Raw genomic sequence first — 22,613 nt, forward strand, 5'->3', positions numbered from 1 at the left:
ACTGGTCGGTTGGTGTAGATGTTATCCACAGGCAGAAGAAATGTTACCGTCTTTACTTTGGCGCTGCAAAACAAGGGGAATTAATAGAAACCATAAGCAAAATGCTACATGTTGCTTTAAATTAGGTGATCTAAAAATTCTGGTGAGGTTGGATGAGAAGGCCCACTGGGACACTCACCTGTTTTTGTGTACGTATTCTTGGAGAAAGGACCTGTTGGTTAACTTCTATGCAATGGTGCTGATCTCGTTTCGTCTCGTGTGGAATTCCCGAAGATGGATGTGGCCCTTCTGTCGAACTTCCTCGTGAACTCGACCCCAACTTGAGTTGCTTCCCTTCGCAACCTCTTCATCTTTCGACACACTCTCTTCGGTCTCACTCTTCCTGATCACACGTGGCTTGTTGGAGGCGATTGAGTACCTCCGGCTGGTCATTACAATGTTCTCGGTGAGATCAATAAAACAAATTGATCAGATTATTTTGTTCAAACCAGGCCTAGCTTTAAACAATGTTTATACATGAAACATTGTGCTTTATCTTTCCATTTAAAACGACAACTGCAGTTGATAGTGCGACTTTACCCATACTGCCGCTCGAGTGCGGAAGCATTCCGTCTCAGGTTTATGTGGGATGGATTGTAGTCAGCCCCGGTCCTGGGCTGTCCTGCTGGTGAATATGGATTAGGTTCACCTGGCTCAGTCCCAATCACCGGCTGACTGATTTCCCCCTGTAGCACACTGTTCTCCTTCAAGCTTCTTGATTTCATTGCTATCTCCATGACCACCTCAGTGAGGCTCCAGCTGTTTCCATGGTGCTGGAATTCTGCTGCCAGAACCACGGCTTCCCATACAACCACGACTCGAGCAAGAGGAGCTTGTTTTGTTGCGGTTTTAACTTGCTGCCTGTTCTAGCTCTCTGCCAGTCTCTGTCTGCGTCTCTCAATCTCCGTCTAGATCATGTTCAAAGAGGATTATGTCGCCTTTCGTCACTTATACAGCTAAAAGGGCTCGGGTGATCAGCCAATGGGACACAAGCATTGTTTTTATTAAGTGGCGCGCAGTGTCGTATTTCAGTAAAAGCATGCTGCGGAATGGACAAGGAGATGAAATCCTTGCTCTGAACATTTCAGCAAAGGAGGTAAGCTATATAATAACATCTAATAAAGTTGTCTTGAATCAAACGTAGGCTAGGCCATTGTGTGAATCTGATAATGAGGCAGATTACAATTGTCCTCCGGGGCAAATTATGTGTATCTCCTCCCCACCACCCACGACATCTAAAATATTAATTAGATCTAGCAAAGATGAATCTAGGGTGGCAAAACAACCGGCAGACACATTATTGTTGCTCTCTTTTATTGTATAAAACGCATCAATAAAAATGTGTCATAAATGGACAAGAAGGTTCTATTAGGCTACTATAGGTTTTGATTGGCTTAGGTCGGATGACATCAGGTTTTAGTTATCTGTTACCAGAGAGACTGCAGCCATCGGGACCAAACGAAACATTACACGTTTACACACTGCAGCATGTGCACAGAAAAGTAGACACATGCTCATGTGATATGGCTCACAACAAGTCAGATTGGTTGTCTCTGTGATGTTGCGTCCCATTGCGATAATAAACATGAAACAAAAATACATGGTTATCACTCACATTCATTAATAGTCTAAAAAGTGAAAGTTACCTCAGGACTGACAGCCAACAAACGTCACAATAAGAAATGCCCATCATTCATGATATCATATTTGTCAAACAGCCTTCTATTTGGCTGGTACCCTAAAGAGTTTGTGGCAGATCAAGCGCTTGAATAGCTCAGCAGCTTTAACTTTGAAAAGGTGAAAGATTTGTTATTTTCTCATCCAGTTGTTCGTTTTACAATGCGAGTAAAGTGCACAGATCTTTAATGGCATGGTCCCAGCCATTAACAGGTGAGGGCACTTTTTTTTTAATGTAGGCTACATTTTTCATTGAAACAGACCAACAGGTCAATATTGGGGGTTTCTAATCTTACTATCACTATGGTATCAAAGACTCTAGAATGTTGGCAACAACACAAGCTGGTGGTTGAAGCTGTTTCCATGTTATTTTAACTTAGGCTATTGGATTTGCAACCCAAAATGTATATTGAATTCATTTTGTTGATAACAAATCAAATAATCAAACCGAAACCCAGTGGGATGATGACACACAAACGCTCCAAAGCAATTATTGTGCAATCCGGAGTAAAACAGTAGGATAGTGAAGTAAAGGAGCAATCAATTAAAAAAAACTTGCTGGCATCTTTCAGCATAACAATATTTCATTGACCAGCGCCCATACGGTGGGAATAGGGTGCCATTTTGGACACATCCAGAGAGACAGTCAGACATGGATTCAGTTACACCACATGCAGACCAATAACACTGGAAGTGAGTGGTACATGGTAAGTAAGCTCAATGTGTTTCCTTTCAGAGAACAAACTATAAAGAAAGCTATTATTTAGTTTCTGTATGAGTTTGTCAGGGTGATTTGGTACTGCTTAGACCAGAATGAGAGTGCACACACGCGCATACACACGGCGCACACACATGCACACACACACACAAAATGAGTGCACTTTATATGGAATAGGCTGCCATTTGGGATGCAGCCGAGGAGCGGAGCAGGCAGCGGCACAGTTGGGAGTCCTCCTCTCATTCTCACAGAACAACAGGATTGCCTCTGTGTTGCCTCCGATGACGTGAATGCAAATGACCGTTGGACGAACCCCATTCTGAGGAGACGTCAAAAAGAAGGTGGTGAAGGAGAGAATAAATGAGAGAAGGGAGGGTGGGAGCGGAGCTGGGTTATAAAATGCATTGGGTACATCATGACTCTGTAACTTCTTGCTTAGGTTTAGCTTTACTGTAATTGTGGTACTTATTAAATACTTTTGTATTTATATTTATTAAGGATCTCCACTAGCTGCTGCTAATACCCTGACTACACAGCTTGCGTCGGGTGCGCGAGCGTTGCAAAATAAATGTAGAAATCTATATTATTAAATTATTGCACGCGCGTGCCAACGAGCGTCTGTGTTGCTAAGGGCTAACACGGAACCCAAACCGGCTGCGCATGTGCGCCATCGTGCATAAATGTATTTTATCCCCACACACCAAACACAATCACAACACGCAGGTTAAAATATCAAAACAAACTCTGAACCAATTACATTCATTTGGGGACAGGTCGAAAAGAATTAAACATTTATTGCAAATTAGCAAGCTAGCTTGCACTTGCTAGCTAATTTGTCCTATTTAGCTAGCTTGCTGTTGCTAGATGATTTGTCCTGGGATATAAACATTGAGTTGTTATTTTACCTGAAATGCACAAGGTCCTCTACTCCGACAATTAATCCACACATAAAACGGTCAACCGAATAATTTCTAGTCATCTCTCCTCCTTCCAGGTTTTTTCTTCTCTGGACTTAATATTGTGATTGGCAACTTTCATAAATTAGGTGCATTACCGCCACCGACCTTGTTTGTCTTTCAGTCACCCACATGGGTATAACCAATGAGGAGATGGCACGTGGGTACCTGCTTCTATAAACCAATGAGGAGATGGGAGAGGCAGGATTTGCAGCGCTATCTGCGTCACAAATAGAACTGACTTCTATTTTAGCCCTTGGCAACACAGACGCTCGTTGGCGCGTGCGAGCAGTGTGGGTGCAATAATTGAATAATATAGATTTCTAAAATTATTTTGCAACGCAAGCGGTGTAGTCAGGGTTTAAAATAGAAGTCAGTTGCTAAGGCAGCAGCCACTCTATCTGGGGTCCAGAAAAATTAAGGCAGTTATCTACATTTTTTTAAACATTACAATACATTTCACAACAGATTTCACACTATACTAAGTGTGTGCCCTCAGGCCACTACCACATATCTACAACACAATATCCATGTGCGTATATGTTATCATGTGTGCGTGTATGCATGTGTATGTGCCTGTGTGTGATTTTACTGCTTGCTTGAGATGTTTGATGTGGAATAGAGTTCCATGTAGTCATGGCTCTATGTAGTACTGTGCACCTCCCATAGTCTGTTATGGACTTGGGGACTATGAACAGACCTCTGGTGGCATATCCTGTTGGGTATGCACGAGTGTTGTTAAGAAGTCAGAGCAACACTTTATTATGGACAGACCTCTCCCCACCTTAGCTACATCAAAATGTTTTGACCATGACAGTTTACAATCCAGGGTTTCTCCAAGTAGTTTAGTGTCCTCAACTTGCTAAATTTACATATTATTCATTAGAGGATTTAATTGAGGTTTAGAGTTTAGTGACAAATTTGTCCCAAATAAAATGCTTTTAGTTTTTGAAATATTTCAGGACTAAATTATTTCTTGCCACCCATTCTGAAACTGACTGCAGCTTTTTGTTAAGCGTTGCAGTGATTTCACGTGCTGTGGTAGCTTACTTGTATAATGTTGTGTCATCAGCAGACATAGACACGCAGGCTTTACTCTGAGACAGTGGCAGGTCATAGTAAAGATTTGAAAAAGTAAGGGGCCTAGACATCTTCCCTGGGGAATGCCTGATTCTACCTGGAATATGTTGGATATGCTTCCATTAAAGAACAACCTCTGTGTTCTGTTAGACAGGTAATTCTTTATCCACAATATAGCAGGGGATGTAAAGCCATAACACATACGTTTTTTCAGTAGCAGATTATGATCGATAATATCAAAAGCGGCACTCAAGTCTAACAGAACGGCTCCCACAAGCTTTTTATTATCAATTACTCTCAGCCAATCATCAGTAATTTGTGTAAGTGCCATACATGTTGAATGACCTTCCTTATAATCATCTGATGATTTATCACTCCAGTGTTAATCTGCTAAATTGTAATTATTCGATTTATTGCCTACCTCCTCATGCCTTTTGCACACATTGTATATAGATTCTCTTTTTTTCTACCATGTTATTGACTTGTCTATTGTTTACTCCATGTGTAACTCTGTGTTGTTGTCTGTTCACACTGCTATGCTTTATCTTGGCCAGGTCGCAGTTGCAAATGAGAACTTGTTCTCAACTAGCCTACCTGGTTAAATAAAGGTGAAATAAAAATAAATAAAATAAATAAGCATGCTGAAAATCTGTTAATTTCTTTACTGTAGCTGGTAAAACATTTTTTCCCAAAAAATTTACTAAAAGGTTGGTAAAAAGATGATTGGTTGACTGTTTGAGCCAGTAAAGATGCTTTGCTATTCTTGGGTAGCGGAATTACTTTTGCTTCCCTCCAGGTCTGAGGTCACACAGGTTTAGATTGTTGAGATGGCAGATAGGAGTGGCAATATCTTCCGCTATCATTCTCAGTAATTTTCCATCCAAGTTGTCAGACCCCGGTGGCTTGTCATTGTTGATAGACAACAATCATTTTTTCACCTCTTCCACACTCACTTTACGAAATTCAAAACAACAATGTGTCTTTCATAATTTGGTCAGTTGTGCATGGATGTGTAGGTTCAGAATTTTTTTTGTTTGTATGTTATGCCTAAATTTGCTAATCTTGCCAATGAAAATATCATTAAAGTAGTTGGCAATATCAGTAAGGTTTTGTGATGAATGAGCCATCTGTTTCAATGAATGACGGAGCCAAGTTTGCCTTTTTTGCCCAAAATTACATTTAAGGTGCTCCAAAGCTTTTTACAATAATTCTTTATATCATTTATCTTTTTTTCATAGTAGTTTATTGTTCTTTTGTTCAGTTTAGTCACATGAATTATCAATTGACAGTACGTTTGCCAATCAGCTGTGCAGCCAGATATATTACATTAAGTTGGTCTTATACCTGTACATTAACACTAATTACTCTAGTAACATTGTATTGACACATTGTTACATAGTACCTTCAGCAATTACATAGTATTGGAGTTCAACTGTTATTACGCTAGGGGAATAAGGAACAGTCTCTATTAGAGGTCGACCAAATATGATTTTTCAAAGCCGATACCAATACCGACTATTGGAGGACCAAAAAAAGCCGATACCGATTAAATCGGCCGATTTTTAAAATATATATTGTAATAATGACAACTACAACAATACTGACTGAACAATGAACACTTTTATTTTAACCTAATATAATACATGAATCAAATCTATTTAGTCTCAAATAAATAATGAAACATGCTCAATTTGGTTTAAATAATGCAAAAACAGTGTTGGAGAAGAAAGTAAAAGTGCAATATGTGCCATGTAAAAAAGCTACCGTTTGAATTCCTTGCTCAGAACATATGAAAGCTGGTGGTTCAATATTCCCAGTTAAAACTTCTTAAGTTGTAGTTATTATAGGAATTATGACGCGTCGACTATTTCTCTCTATACCATTTGTATTTCATATACAATTGAAGTCGGAAGTTTACATACACCTTAGCCAAATACATTTAAACTCAATTTTTCACAATTCCTGACATTTAATCCTAGTAACAATTTCGTTTTAGATCAGTTAGGATCACCACTTTATTTGAATAATGTGAAATGTTAGAATAATAGTAGAGAGAATGATTTATTTCAGCTTTTATTTCTTTCATCACATTCCCAGTGGGACAGAAGTTTACATACACTCAATTAGTATTTGGTAGCATTGCCTTTCAATTGTTTAACTTGGGTCAAACGTTTCAGGTAGCCTTCCACATGCTTCCCACAATAAGTTGGGTGAATTTTGGCCCATACACTTTTTCAGTTTTGCCCACATATTTTCTATGGGATTGAGGTCAGAGCTTTGTGACGGCCACTCCAATACCTTGACTTTGTTGTCCTTAAGCCATTTCACCACCAGCCATTTCACCAGGATTGAGGTCAGGGCTTTGTGATGGCCACACCAATACCTTGACTTTGTTGTCCTTAAGCCATTTTGCCACAACCTTGGAAGTATGCTTGGGGTCATTGTCCATTTGGAAGACCCATTTGCGACCAAACTTTAACTTCCTGACTGATGTCTTGAGATGTTGCTTCAATATATCCAATAATGTTCCTTCATCATGATGCCATCTATTTTGTGAAGTGCACCAGTCCCTCCTGCAGCAATGTATAAATTCTTTCACTAACCTTCTCAGAATTCTTCAGATGACACTCCTGTAACATCACATTACAACATACATATACAGTTTGTTCGAAAATGTGCATATTTAGCCACCAAAATCATGGTTAGACAATGACAAAAGTTGCCCAGCTGGTCAGACAATGTCGTGCGCCATATTAGACAGTGATCTAGTCGTATACATAAATACTCATAAACGTGACTAAAAAATATAGGGTGGACAGCGATTGATAGACAATTTAATTCTTAATACAATCGCTGATTTACATTTTTTAAATTATCCTTACTTTTCAATACAGTTTGCGCCAAGCGAAGCTACGTCTAGCAAGATGGCGTCATAAGCGATTAACATTTCTCGACAGAAACACGATTTATCATAATAAATTGTTCCTACTTTGAGCTGTTCTTCCATCAGAATCTTGGGCAAAGAATCCTTTCTTGGGTCTAATCAGGGCTCCGGGCAGCCGAGCGGAAATGGAGGAAAACTCGCCTCCCTGCGGACCTGGCATCCTTTCACTCCCTCCTCTCTACATTTTCCTTATCTGTCTCTGCTGCTAAAGCCACTTTCTACCACTCTAAATTCCAAGCATCTGCCTCTAACCCTAGGAAGCTCTTTGCCACCTTCTCCTCCCTCCTGAATCCTCCCACCCCCCCCCCCCCCCCTCCTCCCTCTCTGCAGACGACTTCGTCAACCATTTCGAAAAGAAGGTCGACGACATCCGATCCTCGTTTGCTAAGTCAAACGACACCGCAGGTTCTGCTCACACTGCCCTACCCTGTGCTCTGACCTCTTTCTCCCCTCTCTCTCCAGATGAAATCTTGCGTCTTGTGACGGCCAGCCGCCCAACAACCTGCCCGCTTGACCCTATCCCCTCCTCTCTTCTCCAGACCATTTCCGGAGACCTTCTCCCTTACCTCACCTCGCTCATCAACTCATCCTTGACCGCTGGCTACGTCCCTTCCGTCTTCAAGAGAGCGAGAGTTGCACCCCTTCTGAAAAAACCTACACTCGATCCCTCCGATGTCAACAACTACAGACCAGTATCCCTTCTTTCTTTTCTCTCCAAAACTCTTGAACGTGCCGTCCTTGGCCAGCTCTCCTGCTATCTCTCTCAGAATGACCTTGATCCAAATCAGTCAGGTTTCAAGACTGGTCATTCAACTGAGACTGCTCTTCTCTGTATCACGGAGGCGCTCCGCACTGCTAAAGCTAACTCTCTCTCATCTGCTCTCATCCTTCTAGACCTATCGGCTGCCTTCGATACTGTGAACCATCAGATCCTCCTCTCCACCCTCTCCGAGTTGGGCATCTCCGGCGCGGCCCACACTTGGATTGCGTCCTACCTGACAGGTCGCTCCTACCAGGTGGCGTGGCGAGAATCTGTCTCCTCACCACGCGCTCTCACCACTGGTGTCCCCCAGGGCTCTGTTCTAGGCCCTCTCCTATTCTCGCTATACACCAAGTCACTTGGCTCTGTCATAACCTCACATGGTCTCTCCTATCATTGCTATGCAGACGACACACAATTAATCTTCTCCTTTCCCCCTTCTGATGACCAGGTGGCAAATCGCATCTCTGCATGTCTGGCAGACATATCAGTGTGGATGACGGATCACCACCTCAAGCTGAACCTCGGCAAGACGGAGCTGCTCTTCCTCCCGGGGAAGGACTGCCCGTTCCATGATCTCGCCATCACGGTTGACAACTCCATTGTGTCCTCCTCCCAGAGCGCTAAGAACCTTGGCGTGATCCTGGACAACACCCTGTCGTTCTCAACTAACATCAAGGCGGTGGCCCGTTCCTGTAGGTTCATGCTCTACAACATCCGCAGAGTACGACCCTGCCTCACACAGGAAGCGGCGCAGGTCCTAATCCAGGCACTTGTCATCTCCCATCTGGATTACTGCAACTCGCTGTTGGCTGGGCTCCCTGCCTGTGCCATTAAACCGCTACAACTCATCCAGAACGCCGCAGCCCGTCTGGTGTTCAACCTTCCCAAGTTCTCTTACGTCACCCCGCTCCTCCGCTCTCTCCACTGGCTTCCAGTTGAAGCTCGCATCCGCTACAAGACCATGGTGCCTGCCTACGGAGCTGTGAGGGGAACGGCACCTCAGTACCTTCAGGCTCTGATCAGGCCCTACACCCAAACAAGGGCACTGCGTTCATCCACCTCTGGCCTGCTCGCCTCCCTACCACTGAGGAAGTACAGTCCCCGCTCAGCCCAGTCAAAACTGTTCGCTGCTCTGGCACCCCAATGGTGGAACAAACTCCCTCACGACGCCAGGACAGCGGAGTCAATCACCACCTTCCGGAGACACCTGAAACCCCACCTCTTTAAGGAATACCTAGGATAGGATAAAGCAATCCTTCTGACCCCCCCCCCCCCCTTAAAAGATTTAGATGCACTATTGTAAAGTGGCTGTTCCACTGGATGTCATAAGGTGAATGCACCAATTTGTAAGTCGCTCTGGATAAGAGCGTCTGCTAAATGACTTAAATGTAAATGTAATCGTCTTTTGGTCGAAAGCTGTCCTCTTGCCATGTAGAAATGCCCATTGCGTTCGGCATGAACTGGAACCGTGCCCAGAGATTCACAGTGTCTCAGAAATAACTGTCCCAAAATCACACCAAACGGATATAAATTGCTATAAAACGCTTTAAATTAACTACCTTATGATGTTAACTCCTATAACGAGTAGAAACATGACCGGAGAAATATAACTGGCTACACTAATGCTTGGAAAATGAACGGGTCGTGTCCACCGTGCGTCCGACGCAGCTGGAAAGGAGTGCCTACCTACACGTGTTTTTGTTTTATAGGGGCTGTGATTGCGCAATCGATACCATTCAAATCGTCATCACGTAAAGTTATCCAGGGGAAGACGTAAGCAGTGTCTGTATACTCATAGCAATAACAGTGGCCTTTTAACTGACTCCAGATCAGGGGCCAAAATGTGTGAAATCTGATTCCTTGTCAGGGAAATTGCTGTAGAATGAGTTCTGTTCCACTCAGAGACAAAATTTCAACGGCTATAGAAACTAGAGACTGTTTTCTATCCAATAATAATAATAATATGCATATTGTACGATCAAGAATTTAGTAGGAAGCCGTTTCAAAAATTACACGATTTCCATAAATAGTGACAACAGCACCTCCTAGCCTCAACAGGTTAAAGGCACAGTCAACTTAGTGTATGTGAACTTCTGACCCACTGGAATTGAGATAGTTTGTTAACAAGAAATTTGTGGAGCGGTTGAAAAACAAGTTGTAATGACTCCAACCTAAGTGTATGTAAACTTCCGACTTCAACTGTATGTACAGTATGTACGTAATCCCTATGTATACATGTATGTATGTATGTATGTATGTATGTATGTATGTATGTATGTAAGTGAAGAAAAATACTACTAGAGATTAATTTTCACTTACCCTGTGGGGTTTATGGACGTTAACAAATTTTATTTAAATGTTATACATAAAACATTAGTTTGTTCATTCTTTTTTTTATTTAGCCAAACATAAAATCATATATTTTTTAAATATTAATAATTCTTATTTACAATTTAAAACAGTACAGTAAATAATAATAACAACATTATCAATCATAAAAATGTTATAAAACATGAACTTTCAATTCGAAAATCTGTGAGCTGGGAATTCCAGAATGTTAGGATACAAAGTAGCTATGCGGAGTTGTCCTACATTCAAACAGGAACTAGAGGTGTGTTCAATCAAACAAGAAGTAGGCTACATGTCAATTTGTTCAGCAGGACACAACGTTGTGGAACATTCCGATAGAAATAAATGATGTGGAATGAAACATGTCTCTCTGCCTTATAGAAGAAGAAATCATGCCGGCTGAATCCATCCAATTTCTTTCTGCATCCTTCAACAATGTTTGGCTACTGACCCTAATTTCCTTTATAGAACTCCTTGAACTGTCATTTTACAGTACCTTCTGGAATTGTTTACCCCAGGTGGCAAACATTTGCAGCATAAATATAACCAACAGAATATGGACAAATTGTTGTGACCAGAGTTACAACCAAACTTTTGCTCTGTTGAATGCACCTCAAGCTCATTAAGGTCACAATTTTCTAAAGGGATGGGGTTGGGTAGAGAAGGCGCGTGTTGTCTGGGTGTGTGTGTGTACAGAGTAAGGAGATGAGGCGGTCGGCAGGGGAGTGCAAACATGGATTGAGCCTTAAAAACAAAACAAAGTAACGGTACAGCAGCCTGTTCTACTGGACATCATCGTCATCATCACCAGGACTGCAGACTACCGGGACGCCAGACTACCACGACCAAAGTCTACAGACTTCTGGACTTCCCCATCCACTTCCTTTTTTCCCCAGTTCCCATAAAGTCACAGTTCCAGTCCCCTGCTCCTTTCTGTATAATTCCTGGCAGGAGGAAAAACGACGTCTGTCACCAGGAGCCATTTTGGGTAAACATGTCCTCCTAGGCACTGTCAGATTGCAGCATGGCTATTGGCTGCTCAGAAGGCGCTGTGTCGTTCTGTTCCTGGTGGTCTTGTGTGAGGGATCTTGGCATGGAGGAGAGACATAGTCAATTCATGTTTCAAATCACACAAACAGACATCTGATGAATGTATGATGTGACCAAGCACGCACGCACACACATATCTGCTGGTAGGTTAGTATAATGCACAGCCCAGTGCCACCTGTTCCATAATGACAGAGCCGAAAGCATGGTAAAGTGAGGGGGGGGGGGGGGGGATTGTGTGACGTGCCAGCCTTAGAAACGATAGTGAGGGAGATATTAGAAAGAGAGGAGCAGAAACTGAATGAGAGGAGTTGTCCATGCAGCTGAGATCCAATGAAAGAGAACAAATGAACAACACAAAGAGATGAGACAACGAGACAAAACTCTGGCTAATCCAGCAACAGCTCATGCGTAAAAATAAATGATGAAACAATGATATCAGAGAAAGTAGTGACGGATTAAAAAGAGTGATGACGTGAGAACAAAACTGTACCACATGAAAGTAAACAAACACATTTGATATGAAGAGCGTGAAGGTTAGCACTGTAAGTAGCTAGGCTAATGATTGAACAGCCCATTGGCCGAATGTCTCAAGCACCTCACAATAGGAGTGCTGACTTAGGGTCCGTTTTCCTTTAACATCACAATGAATAAGATAACATGGATGGTGGGGGGGGGAGCTGTACTCCTATTCTGAGACAGCAGACAGCCTCAGTTGTCTAAAGAAACAGCAGTTTCAATGTTTCGGGGCAGTTCCACAGACCTGCTCATTCATGACGGTGGAGAGCTCCGTGAGCATGTCCCTGTAGTGGGCTCTCATCTCCTCCTGGTACTCCAGCTGGTCCTCCTTGATCAGCCGCTCGTTGACATCCAGCGCCTGGCCGCACGCCTCTGCAAACTGCCTTCAGAGCCAGACAGAGTATGTTAGGGCACTATGAGGGCCAAGAGTTTTCCCTGTCCTGACCATGTGACTTGATCTGGAAAAACTCTGGGTTCTAGTTATCTTGACCTGAATTGACCCCAACCCTTTTGCTTAAGACTGTTACGATTCTCCTCCTCCTCTACAACCGAAGAGGAGGAGTAGTGATTGAACCAAGGCGCAGCGGGTTGTGAATACATAATTTATTTAAAAAAAAGACGAAAACACGAACTTCACTATAAACTAACAAAACAACAAACGGAGTAGACAGACCTGGACGACGAACTTACATTATACACGAAGAACGCACGAACAGGGAAAATAGACTACACAAAATGACGATGTACAAAACAAACCGAACAGTCCCGTATGGTGCGACAAACACTGACACAGGAGACAACCACCCACAGCGAACACTGTGAAACAACCTACCTAAATATGACTCTCAATTAGAGGAACGCCAAACACCTGCCTCTAATTGAGAGCCATACCAGGCAACCCTAAACCAACATAGAAACAGACAACATAGAATGCCCACCCAAACTCACGTCCTGACCAACTAACACATACAACAAACTAACAGAAATAGGTCAGGAACGTGACATAACCCCCCCCCCCCTAAGGTGCGAACTCCGGGCGCACCAGCACAAAGTATAGGGGAGGGTCTGGGTGGGCATCTGACCACGGTGGTGGTTCAGGCTCTGGGCGAGTTCCCCACCCCACCATAGTCAATTCCAGCTTACGTCTTCCCCTTATAATGACCACCCTCCTATTACACCCACTTAATATACATGGTACCATCAAGATAAGGGGCAGCACCAGGATAAGGTAGCGCAGGACAGAGAGATAGCTCAAGACAGAGAGGTAGGTCAAAATAGAGAGGTAGCTCAGGATAGAGGGGCAACTCCGGACTGAAGGGCAGCTCCGGACAGAGAGACAGCTCTGGACTGAGGGGCAGTTCAGGATTAATGGCCGCTCTGGGCTGAGAAGCAGCTCATGGCTGCCTGACGGCTCTGGACGCTCATGGCTGGCTGACGGCTCTGGACGCTCATGGCTGTAGGGCAGCTCATGACTGGAAGGCAGCTCATGACTGGAGGGCAGCTCATGACTGGAGGGCAGCTCATGACTGGAGGGCAGCTCATGACTGGAGGGCAGCTCATGACTGTCTGACGGCTCTGGCAGATCCTGTCTTGTTGGCGGCTCTGGCAGATCCTGTCTGGTTGGCGGCTCTGGCAGATCCTGTCTGGTTGGCGGCTCTGGCAGATCCTGTCTGGTTGGCGGCTCTGGCAGATCCTGTCTGGTCGGAGGCTCTGGCAGATCCTGTCTGGTCGGCGGCTCTGTCAGATCCTGACTGACGACTGGCTCTAGCGGCTCCTGACTGACTATCGGCTCTGACGGCTCGGGACAGACGGGCGGCTCTAATGGCTCGGGACAGACGGATGGCTCAGACGGCGCTGGGGAGACGGATGGCTCAGACGGCGCTGGGGAGACGGATGGCTCAGATGGCGCTGGAGAGACGGATGGCTCAGATGGCGCTGGAGAGACGGATGGCTCAGATGGCGCTGGAGAGACGGATGGCTCAGATGGCGCTGGAGAGACGGATGGCTCAGATGGCGCTGAGGAGACGGATGGCTCAGATGGCGCTGCGGAGACGGATGGCTCAGACTGATCCTGTCTAGCGGTAGGCTTTGGCTGCTTCTGTCTGGTGGAAGGCTCTAGCGGCTCCTGTCTGGTGGAAGGCTCTGTAGGCTCAAGGCAGACGGGCGGCTTTGAAGGCTCAATACAGACGAGCAGTTCATGCGGCGCTTGGCAGACGGACAGTTCAGGCGCCGTTGGGCAGACGGCAGACTCTGGCCGGCTGAGACGCACTGTAGGCCTGGTGCGTGGTGCCGGAACTGGAGGCACCGGACTGGAGACACGCACTTCAAGCCTAGTGCGGGGAGCAGGGACAGGGCACACTGAATTCTCAAAGCGCACTATAGGCCTAGTGCGTGGTACCGGCACTGGTGGTACCAGGCTAAGGGCACGCACCTCAGGACGAGTACGGGGAGAAGGAACAGTGTGTACAGGGCTCTGGAGACGCACAGGTGGCTTAGTGCGTGGTGCCGGAACTGGAGGCACTGGGCTGGAGACACGCACCATAGAGAGAGTGCGTGGAGGAGGAACAGGGCTCTGAAAACGCACTGGAAGCCTGGTTCGTGGTGTAAGCACTGGTGGTAATGGGCTGGGGCGGGGAGGTACCGCCGGAAATACCGGACCGTGCAGGCGTACTGGCTCCCTTGAGCATTGAGCCTGCCCAACCTTACCTGGTTGAATGCTCCCCGTCGCCCACCCAGTGCGGGGAGGTGGAATAACCCGCACTGGGCTATGTAGGCGAACCGGGGACACCATGCGTAAGGCTGGTGCCATGTATGCCGGCCCGAGGAGACGCACTGGAGACCAGACGCGTTGAGCCGGCATCATGACACCTGGCTCAATGCCCACTCTAGCCCTACCAGTGCGGGGAGGTGGAATAACCCGCACCGGGCTATGCACACGTACAGGAGACACCGTGCGCTCTACTGCGTAACACGGTATCTGCCCGTACTCCCGCTCTCCACGGTTAGCCTGGTAAGTGGGCGCAGGTCTCCTACCTGCCCTTGGCCCACTACCTCTTAGCCCCCTCCCAAGAAATTTTTGGGTAGTACTCACGGGCTTTTCGGGCTTCCGTGCTAGACGCGTCCCCTCATATCTGCAGTTTTGGGCTTGATTCACCGGTTTCCAGCCACGTCTCTTTGCTGCCTCCTCATACCATCGCTCCTGGGCTCGCGCTGCTTCCATCTCCTCACGAGCGCGGCGATATTCCCCAATGTGCGCCCAAGGACCTTTTCCCTCCAATACTTCCTCCCAAGTCCATGAGTCCTGATTTCTTGGCCGCTGCTCGAACTCATGCTGCTTGGTTCTGGATCGGTGGGTGGTTCTGTTACGATTCTCCTCCTCCTCTACAACCGAAGAGGAGGAGTAGTGATTGAACCAAGGCGCAGCGGGTTGTGAATACATAATTTATTTAAAAAAAAGACGAAAACACGAACTTCACTATAAACTAACAAAACAACAAACGGAGTAGACAGACCTGGACGATGAACTTACATTAAACACGAAGAACGCACGAACAGGGAAAATAGACTACACAAAATGACGATGTACAAAACAAACCGAACAGTCCCGTATGGTGCGACAAACACTGACACAGGAGACAACCACCCACAACGAACATTGTGAAACAACCTACCTAAATATGACTCTCAATTAGAGGAACGCCAAACACCTGCCTCTAATTGAGAGCCATACCAGGCAACCCTAAACCAACATAGAAACAGACAACATAGAATGCCCACCCACACTCACGTCCTGACCAACTAACACATACAACAAACTAACAGAAATAGGTCAGGAACGTGACAAAGACGTATCAAATGCATCATCGATCTATGTGTGGCGCAGTTGGTAAAAGCGTGGCTCTGGCAATGCCAAGGTCGTGGATCCAATTCCCACAGGGGTCACACAACTAGGGCTGTGGCGGTCACGAAATTTCGTCAGCTGGTGATTGTCAAGCAAATAACTGTTGGTCTCACGATAACTGACCGTTAATTAATATAAATACATTTAGCATCTCCTGGCTTCCTACAAGCCACTGATGCAGACCTTTGGAACATCTACATTTTTAAAAGTCGAATAACTCCATGTAATATAGCCTACACCTTCATAATAAATCCATTATTTATATTAGACAGGTCTAAAGAAACATGATATGAAGAAAATGTAGTCTATTTCAGAAGAACAGAACAGCATACTCTGAGTTGTCCTTATGTTAAGTCCTGATCTGGCTATGCCATGTGGCTGTTGGCTACATTAGCTGTCAAGATTTGCTTAGAATTCCGTGGCATTATTTTATATTATAGTATGAAGAATACAATTGAACAAAGCTGAATAAAATAGAAAGGATATTTTCTCCAAATGATTTGAGGGAGTGCGCACATGCAGCTATTCTGTATTGAGCGGTTAACAAAGAAATAGGTACTAAACTCAGCAAAAAAAGAAATGTCCCTTTTTCAGAACCCTGTCTTTCAAAGATAATTCGTAAAAATCCAAATAACTTCACAGATCTTCATGCTTGTTCAATGAACCATGAACAATTAATGAACATGCACCTGTGGAACGGTCGTGAAGACACTAACAGCTTACAGACGGTAGGCAATTAAGGTCACAGTTATGAAAACTTAGGACACTAAAGAGGCCTTTCTACTGACTCTGAAAAACACCAAAAGAAAGATGCTCAGGGTCCCTTTCATCTGCGTGAACGTGGCTTACGCATGCTGCAAGGAGGCATGAGGACTGCAGATGTGGCTAGGGCAATAAATTGCAATGTCCGTACTGTGAGACGCCTAAGACAGCGCTACAGGGAGACAGGACGGACAGCTGATCGTCTTCGCAGTTGCAGACCACGTGTAACAACACCTGCACAAGATCGGTACATCCGAAAATCACACCTGCGGGACAGGTACAGGATGGCAACAACAACTGCCCGAGTTACACCAGGAACGCACAATCCCTCCATCAGTGCTCAGACTGTCCAGCAGACTGAGAGAGGCTGGACTGAGGGCTTGTGGGCCTGTTGTAAGGCGGGTCCTCAACAGACATCACCGGCAACAATGTTGCCTATGGGCACAAACCCACTGTCACTGGACCAAAAAGTGCTCTTCACTGACGAGTCGCGGTTTTGTCTCACCAGGGATGATGGTCGGATTCGCATTTATCGTCGAAGGAATGAGCGTTACACCGAGGCCTGTACTCTGGAGCGGGATCGATTTGGAGGTGGAGGGTCCGTCATGGTCTGGGGCGGTGTGTCACAGCATCATCGGACTGAGCTTGTTGTCATTGCAGGCAATCTCAACACTGTGCGTTACAGGGACGATATCCTCCTCCCTCATGTGGTACCCTTCCTGCAGGCTCATCCTGACATGACCCTCCAGGATGACAATGCTACCAGCCATACTGCTCGTTCTGTGTATGATTTCCTGCAAGACAGGAATGTCAGTGTTCTGCCATGGCCAGCAAAGAGGATCTCAATCCCATTGAGCACGTCTGGGACCTGTTGGGTCGGAGGGTGAGGGCTAGGGCCATTCCCCCCAGAAATGTCCGGGAACTTGCAGGTGCCTTGGTGGAAGAGTGGGGTAACATCTCACAGCAAGAACTGGCAAATCTGGTGCAGTCCATGAGGAGGAGATACACTGCAGTACTTAATGCAGCTGGTGGCCACACCAGATACTGACTGTTACTTTTGATTTTGACCCCCCCTTTGTTCAGGGACACATTATTCCATTTCTGCTAGTCACATGTCTGTGGAACATGTTCAGTTTATGTCTTAGTTGTTGAATCTTGTTATGTTCCTACAAATATTTACACATTAACAAGTGTTTGCTGAAAATAAACGCAGTTGACAGTGAGAGGACATTTATTTTTTTGCTGAGTTTATATGCTTAATTTAGGGTTATTAATGTAACTTTAGTTGTTCTACAAACGTTGGGCTATATGTTTTGATTTTTGATACATTTTAAGGCTGCAGGATGCCACTCTAATGATGATTTGAGAAAATTCCATGAGCTATGCTTTGTTTTCTGCGCAGGCTGTACACACTTCGTCAGTACACACTTGTACACGCTGTACACACTTGATAATGCCTCGATTTTGCCAGCGGCATCCCTTTTGTGTGGCCATAATGCAACCTTAAAAAGTCCATGCCTTTTGCAGCCCTTCTCCCTGTGTGCTGCCTACTCCGAAGCGCCTCTCACTCACACCGCTTTCCATCTCACATGATCGGGTCTTTCTCACAGGCTACAATGAAGACAGACACATCCGGGACGCAACTGCGCGCGTCCTTATCCAATTCCGAGGTGCATATTTAAGGTATTGGAAGAACTGTCCACATTTACTTTTCGTCAGCCAACAAGATTAGTAGGCCTAACGAACAGCAAAAGCATTAGCCTATGTCAATCTACTATCCCCCATAAACAGTTGACCTATTCTATTCTGTGCAAGAAATAAATATTCCAAACACAGTCTGGGATAGTTGTGGAATGCGATAGATCACAAATTAATACAACCACTAGCATCAAAAAACGCAATGAGGCTGACGCAACAGATCAGAAAGTTTGGCTTAAAATGTTGATAAACTATCAGGCTATTTCTTCACATTATAAGTGCAGCAATGCGCACATGGCAGTGGTATACAAGCGCAAATGTGCCATTAGCAGAAAGCACCATTATCAAAAGTGACTGCAAATGCAATTATGCATGTAATGCTTTTATTTTAAAGGTGAATTTTCATGGTGAAAATGATCTTCCCCAAACGTGAAACTCACGTGCTGCTTATGGATGCCAGTTAGGCTCTACACCCCTTGTAAAAAAAGATTAATGTGCTTAATTCTAAGAAGGTATTTGGCCAATTTAGTTGTGATACAAACCTTATCAAAACATGAGATGTTTGATTCGAAAAAAATCACACAAAAAAGGCATTGTTTCTTGCCTTATCCTGGGCATCATTCACAAGTGATATTATATCATTCACAAGTGATAGGCTAACTTTGTCACCCATCAGACTATTCTTGATTTAATCTTGTCTTTACATATCCTAAATAATGTGTGAAATTCAATTTTGATTTAGAGTGGACCATTATCATGCACCTGTCTCGAAACAGGGGCAGGGGTAAAAAATACATCTCTGCACTTACATTTTTTCCTGAATGCTTAAACACGAACAGTGATTCTTGAAGCATTATATTTGAAATCATTAACACTTGTAGCCAATGCATTTACCAAGTGTGCCAAACTGAATGCACGTTCTCTGCTTACACTCAGTGTGAAATTTTAAAAACACACTTTTTGCAAAACTGTAAACATTGGTCCCTACATTGCTACACTATTTCGCCAATTGCCTTTCCACATTGACAATGTGAAAACACTTTTAGAATACGAGTTCACTTACAAATCAGAGCTTGAGCACTATAAATAGGCCACAGGTAAACATTTGGTTTGGACAACAATGGAGGCCAATATTGGACAGAGTAAAAGGGGTGAGAACTAGAGGAGGACGGGGAAGAGGAGGAGGAGTCAGGAACACAATAACTGATGAAATCAGAGCGACTGTGGTTGACCATGTTTTCGACCATGCTGTCAACCATGGGATGAGCATGAGGGAGGCTGGGCAACGGGTTCAACCAAATCTGAGCCGCTATACTGTTGCATGCATCATCCGGATATTTCAAAATGAGAACCGGTAAGTAACTTTAAGTCCTGTAGTCTTACTGGTACAGTAATACGTACTGTACTTTCATAATGAGAAGGATCTATCACTAAAACCATTCAAATGTTTTCACAGAACTCCAAGAAAACCAGTATCTGGTGGAAGAGGTCGACTGTTCACCTCAGAGCAGGAGACCCACATTGTAAATATGGTCATTGCAAATCACTGCATCAGACTCAGAGAACAGCAGGACCACATAATGGCAGATAACACCGTATTCCAAAACGTCAACAGAGTGAGTCTCTCTGCACTGTCTCGTCTACTGAAACACAATAGAATTAGAATGAAGCAGCTGTACAGAGTCCCTTTCGAAAGAAACGCAGACCGTGTAAAACAACTGAGATATGAATATGCGCAGGTAAGCTATACTATCCTATCATTGGTACTGGATCTGGAAGTGTATGGTGCTACATCATATAATTGACTGATCCCTGCTTTTCGTACCGCGCTACATTGTTTTGTCTTGTCTCTTTCAGAGAGTCATGGAGCTAGAAGCAAATGCAGTACATCATGAGCTAATATATGTGGACGAGGCAGGTTTCAACCATGCAAAAATATCATCGGACACGTGCCATCATCAACGTCCCGGGACAACGCGGTGGCAACATAACAACGTGTGTGGCTATTAGTCAAAACGGCGTCCTTCACCATCATGCAATCCTAGGCCCATACAACACTGCACACATTATCACATTTCTGGACACCCTCCACAACAGACTAATCTCTAATGACCAGGGGCCAGAGCAGCCCAGGTACGTTATCATCTGGGACAATGTTAGTTTCCACCGGGCTGCTGTGGTCCGCAATTGGTTCACAGGTCACCCACTTTTCAGCACACTCAATCCCCCCCCATACTCTCGGTTCTTGAATCCTATTGAAAAGTGATTCTCTGCATGGCGTTGGAAGGTGTACGATCGCCAGCCCCACCAACGCATACCCCTTCTACAGGCGATAGAGGAGGCTTGTGGAGACATGGATCAGAGGTCATGCCAGGCCTGGATACGGCACTCCAGGCGATACTTTCCACGCTGCCTAGCTCAAGACAACATCGCATGTGCTGTGAATGAAGTCTTATGGCCAGACCCACAAAGAAGCCTAATTTTATTCTGTTCTTTTTTCTCTCTAGCACAAATATTTTTGTTTTCTTCTACTGCGTTTTTGTTGTTTGAGGAGTGTTAGAACATTCTGAGAAAAAACTAAACTTTTCCCCCTTATTTGTATTGATAGTGTGTAATGTTCGGAATACACATCCATACTTTACATGTTTGGATACCTGTGTGTATATGTTTTTACTACACGTATGACAAAACTTTATTGCAAACTGCTATGCCCTGCACATAAAAAAGTGTTTTTCATTTATACTATCAGTGCGTAGTTGGTGCTTCGTGTGCTTATTCAAATTGTGGTTTGTGTGTACTGTATTGACGCTTTGTTTGAAGAGTTTTGCAAGAATTGTTTGCTTTTGCAAGAGATGAGATAATGTTTTGCTGGTTAGGTTTAAGGTTTTGTGGTTAGTGTGTAGAGTTTTGCAAAAATAGCCTATAGTTTCAAAGATAGTGCCTAAGCAATCATAAAAAAAATGTAAATAGCGAATGGAGGACGGTTTTCCTGTGGTTCATTTTCCTGCCAGCCAGGTAGGCTATTACTCCTGTTGTAAAGATAAGCAATGTGCCTAATATTTGCTTAATATTAGGAAAGTTGAAAAATAAATAAAGTAGGTCTAGCCTATAGAAAGCTGATGGGATCCTCCTCTTTTTAATAGAGGCCATCACTCTGTTTTCTCCGCAATTGCATAGCCTATAGAAATGTTGCGCAACATGAGCTCATGGGCTCTCGTGAAGTGTTTGATTATATTTTCGATTACATTTATGTCAGAGTGATTAGGGGGACAATAGAGTGCTAAGTACCAGACAGTTAGCAAGTTTGGTAGGCTACTAATGACTATCAGCGTCATCAGAGCTTGGAGAAGCCTAATTATCATGAGTAAGCGGTCACCAGGAATTTGACTGCCTTCATGACTCGTGACCACTAGTGTGGTGGTAATACAGTCACCGCAACAGCCCTAAACATAACCATACTAAACATTTACTTTTTGGATAAAAGCATATGCTAAGTGGTGCATAAGTCATGAGAAGTGTTGTGATGAATACCTGAAAATCTCCTTGAGCAGTTTGACTTGGTTGTCAGGGTACTTCTTGGCATTTTTCTCTTCCAGGAAGGCTCGGGCATAGGCCATGGGCCCTGCATTGACCTGTAAGGTAAGTTCATGGTTATTCACCTGCACCATTTGCAACAGACACCGCAGTAGGAAGAAATGAGAACTGAGGGTAATGCTAGTAATGCAAGAGGCTAATGCTAAAGATGCAAGACGCTAATACTAATAGTGATGCTAGAGGCTAATGCGAATTCTGTGGTTGCCATAGCACCATGAGGTCACTTAGGCAGAGACCTACCTTACATTTTGTAAATATTTGTATATAATTAATACATTTTATGAAATGTTTTGCAATGCTTTATTATAAAGGTGTTTTTTCCCCCATGCGTTCCGGTACCTCAGAGCCCCCGCCCATCTCATGCTCGCTTTTTGTTTGGTACCTCCCGATTTACCAATCGAACATTGTTCTCGCGAGGCCCCAAGCAAACATTTTTATTTAGGAAAACGGCTAACTTCCCACACTTCCACACATTTTGCAATGGGGCAGAAAGAAAAATGTGCAGTTGTATAGCTGATCTCATGCTATTCTACACATTTTCCCATGAGGCTGAGAGAAAAATGTGC

The 22,613-nt window shown here is 44.4% G+C and overlaps 1 protein-coding gene and 1 long non-coding RNA gene across 9 annotated transcripts in view; one reads left to right on the forward strand and one right to left on the reverse strand.

Annotated features, from left to right (window-relative positions):
* The first annotated feature begins 638 nt into the window (after positions 1-638).
* On the forward strand, positions 639-21,989 carry LOC129821777 (uncharacterized). Its single transcript, XR_008754406.1, has 3 exons — positions 639-1,135; positions 19,910-20,192; positions 20,311-21,989. It is a non-coding gene; the product is annotated as an uncharacterized LOC129821777 (long non-coding RNA).
* The window catches only part of LOC129821773 (dedicator of cytokinesis protein 10-like), a 175,742-nt gene continuing 163,610 nt past the window's right edge, over positions 10,482-22,613 (reverse strand). For all 8 annotated transcript variants that reach the window (XM_055879405.1, XM_055879404.1, XM_055879410.1 and 5 more), the window contains 3 exons: positions 21,985-22,085; positions 12,337-12,475; positions 10,482-11,613 (listed from right to left, as the gene is read on the reverse strand). In XM_055879405.1, coding sequence (XP_055735380.1) covers positions 11,566-11,613; positions 12,337-12,475; positions 21,985-22,085 — 288 coding nt within the window. In that variant the 3' untranslated portion in view covers positions 10,482-11,565. The remainder of the gene's footprint in view (positions 11,614-12,336; positions 12,476-21,984; positions 22,086-22,613) is intronic.

Source organism: Salvelinus fontinalis, chromosome 24 (genome assembly GCF_029448725.1).
Source record: "Salvelinus fontinalis isolate EN_2023a chromosome 24, ASM2944872v1, whole genome shotgun sequence".
In the NCBI taxonomy this organism is placed as follows: Eukaryota; Metazoa; Chordata; class Actinopteri; order Salmoniformes; family Salmonidae; genus Salvelinus; species Salvelinus fontinalis.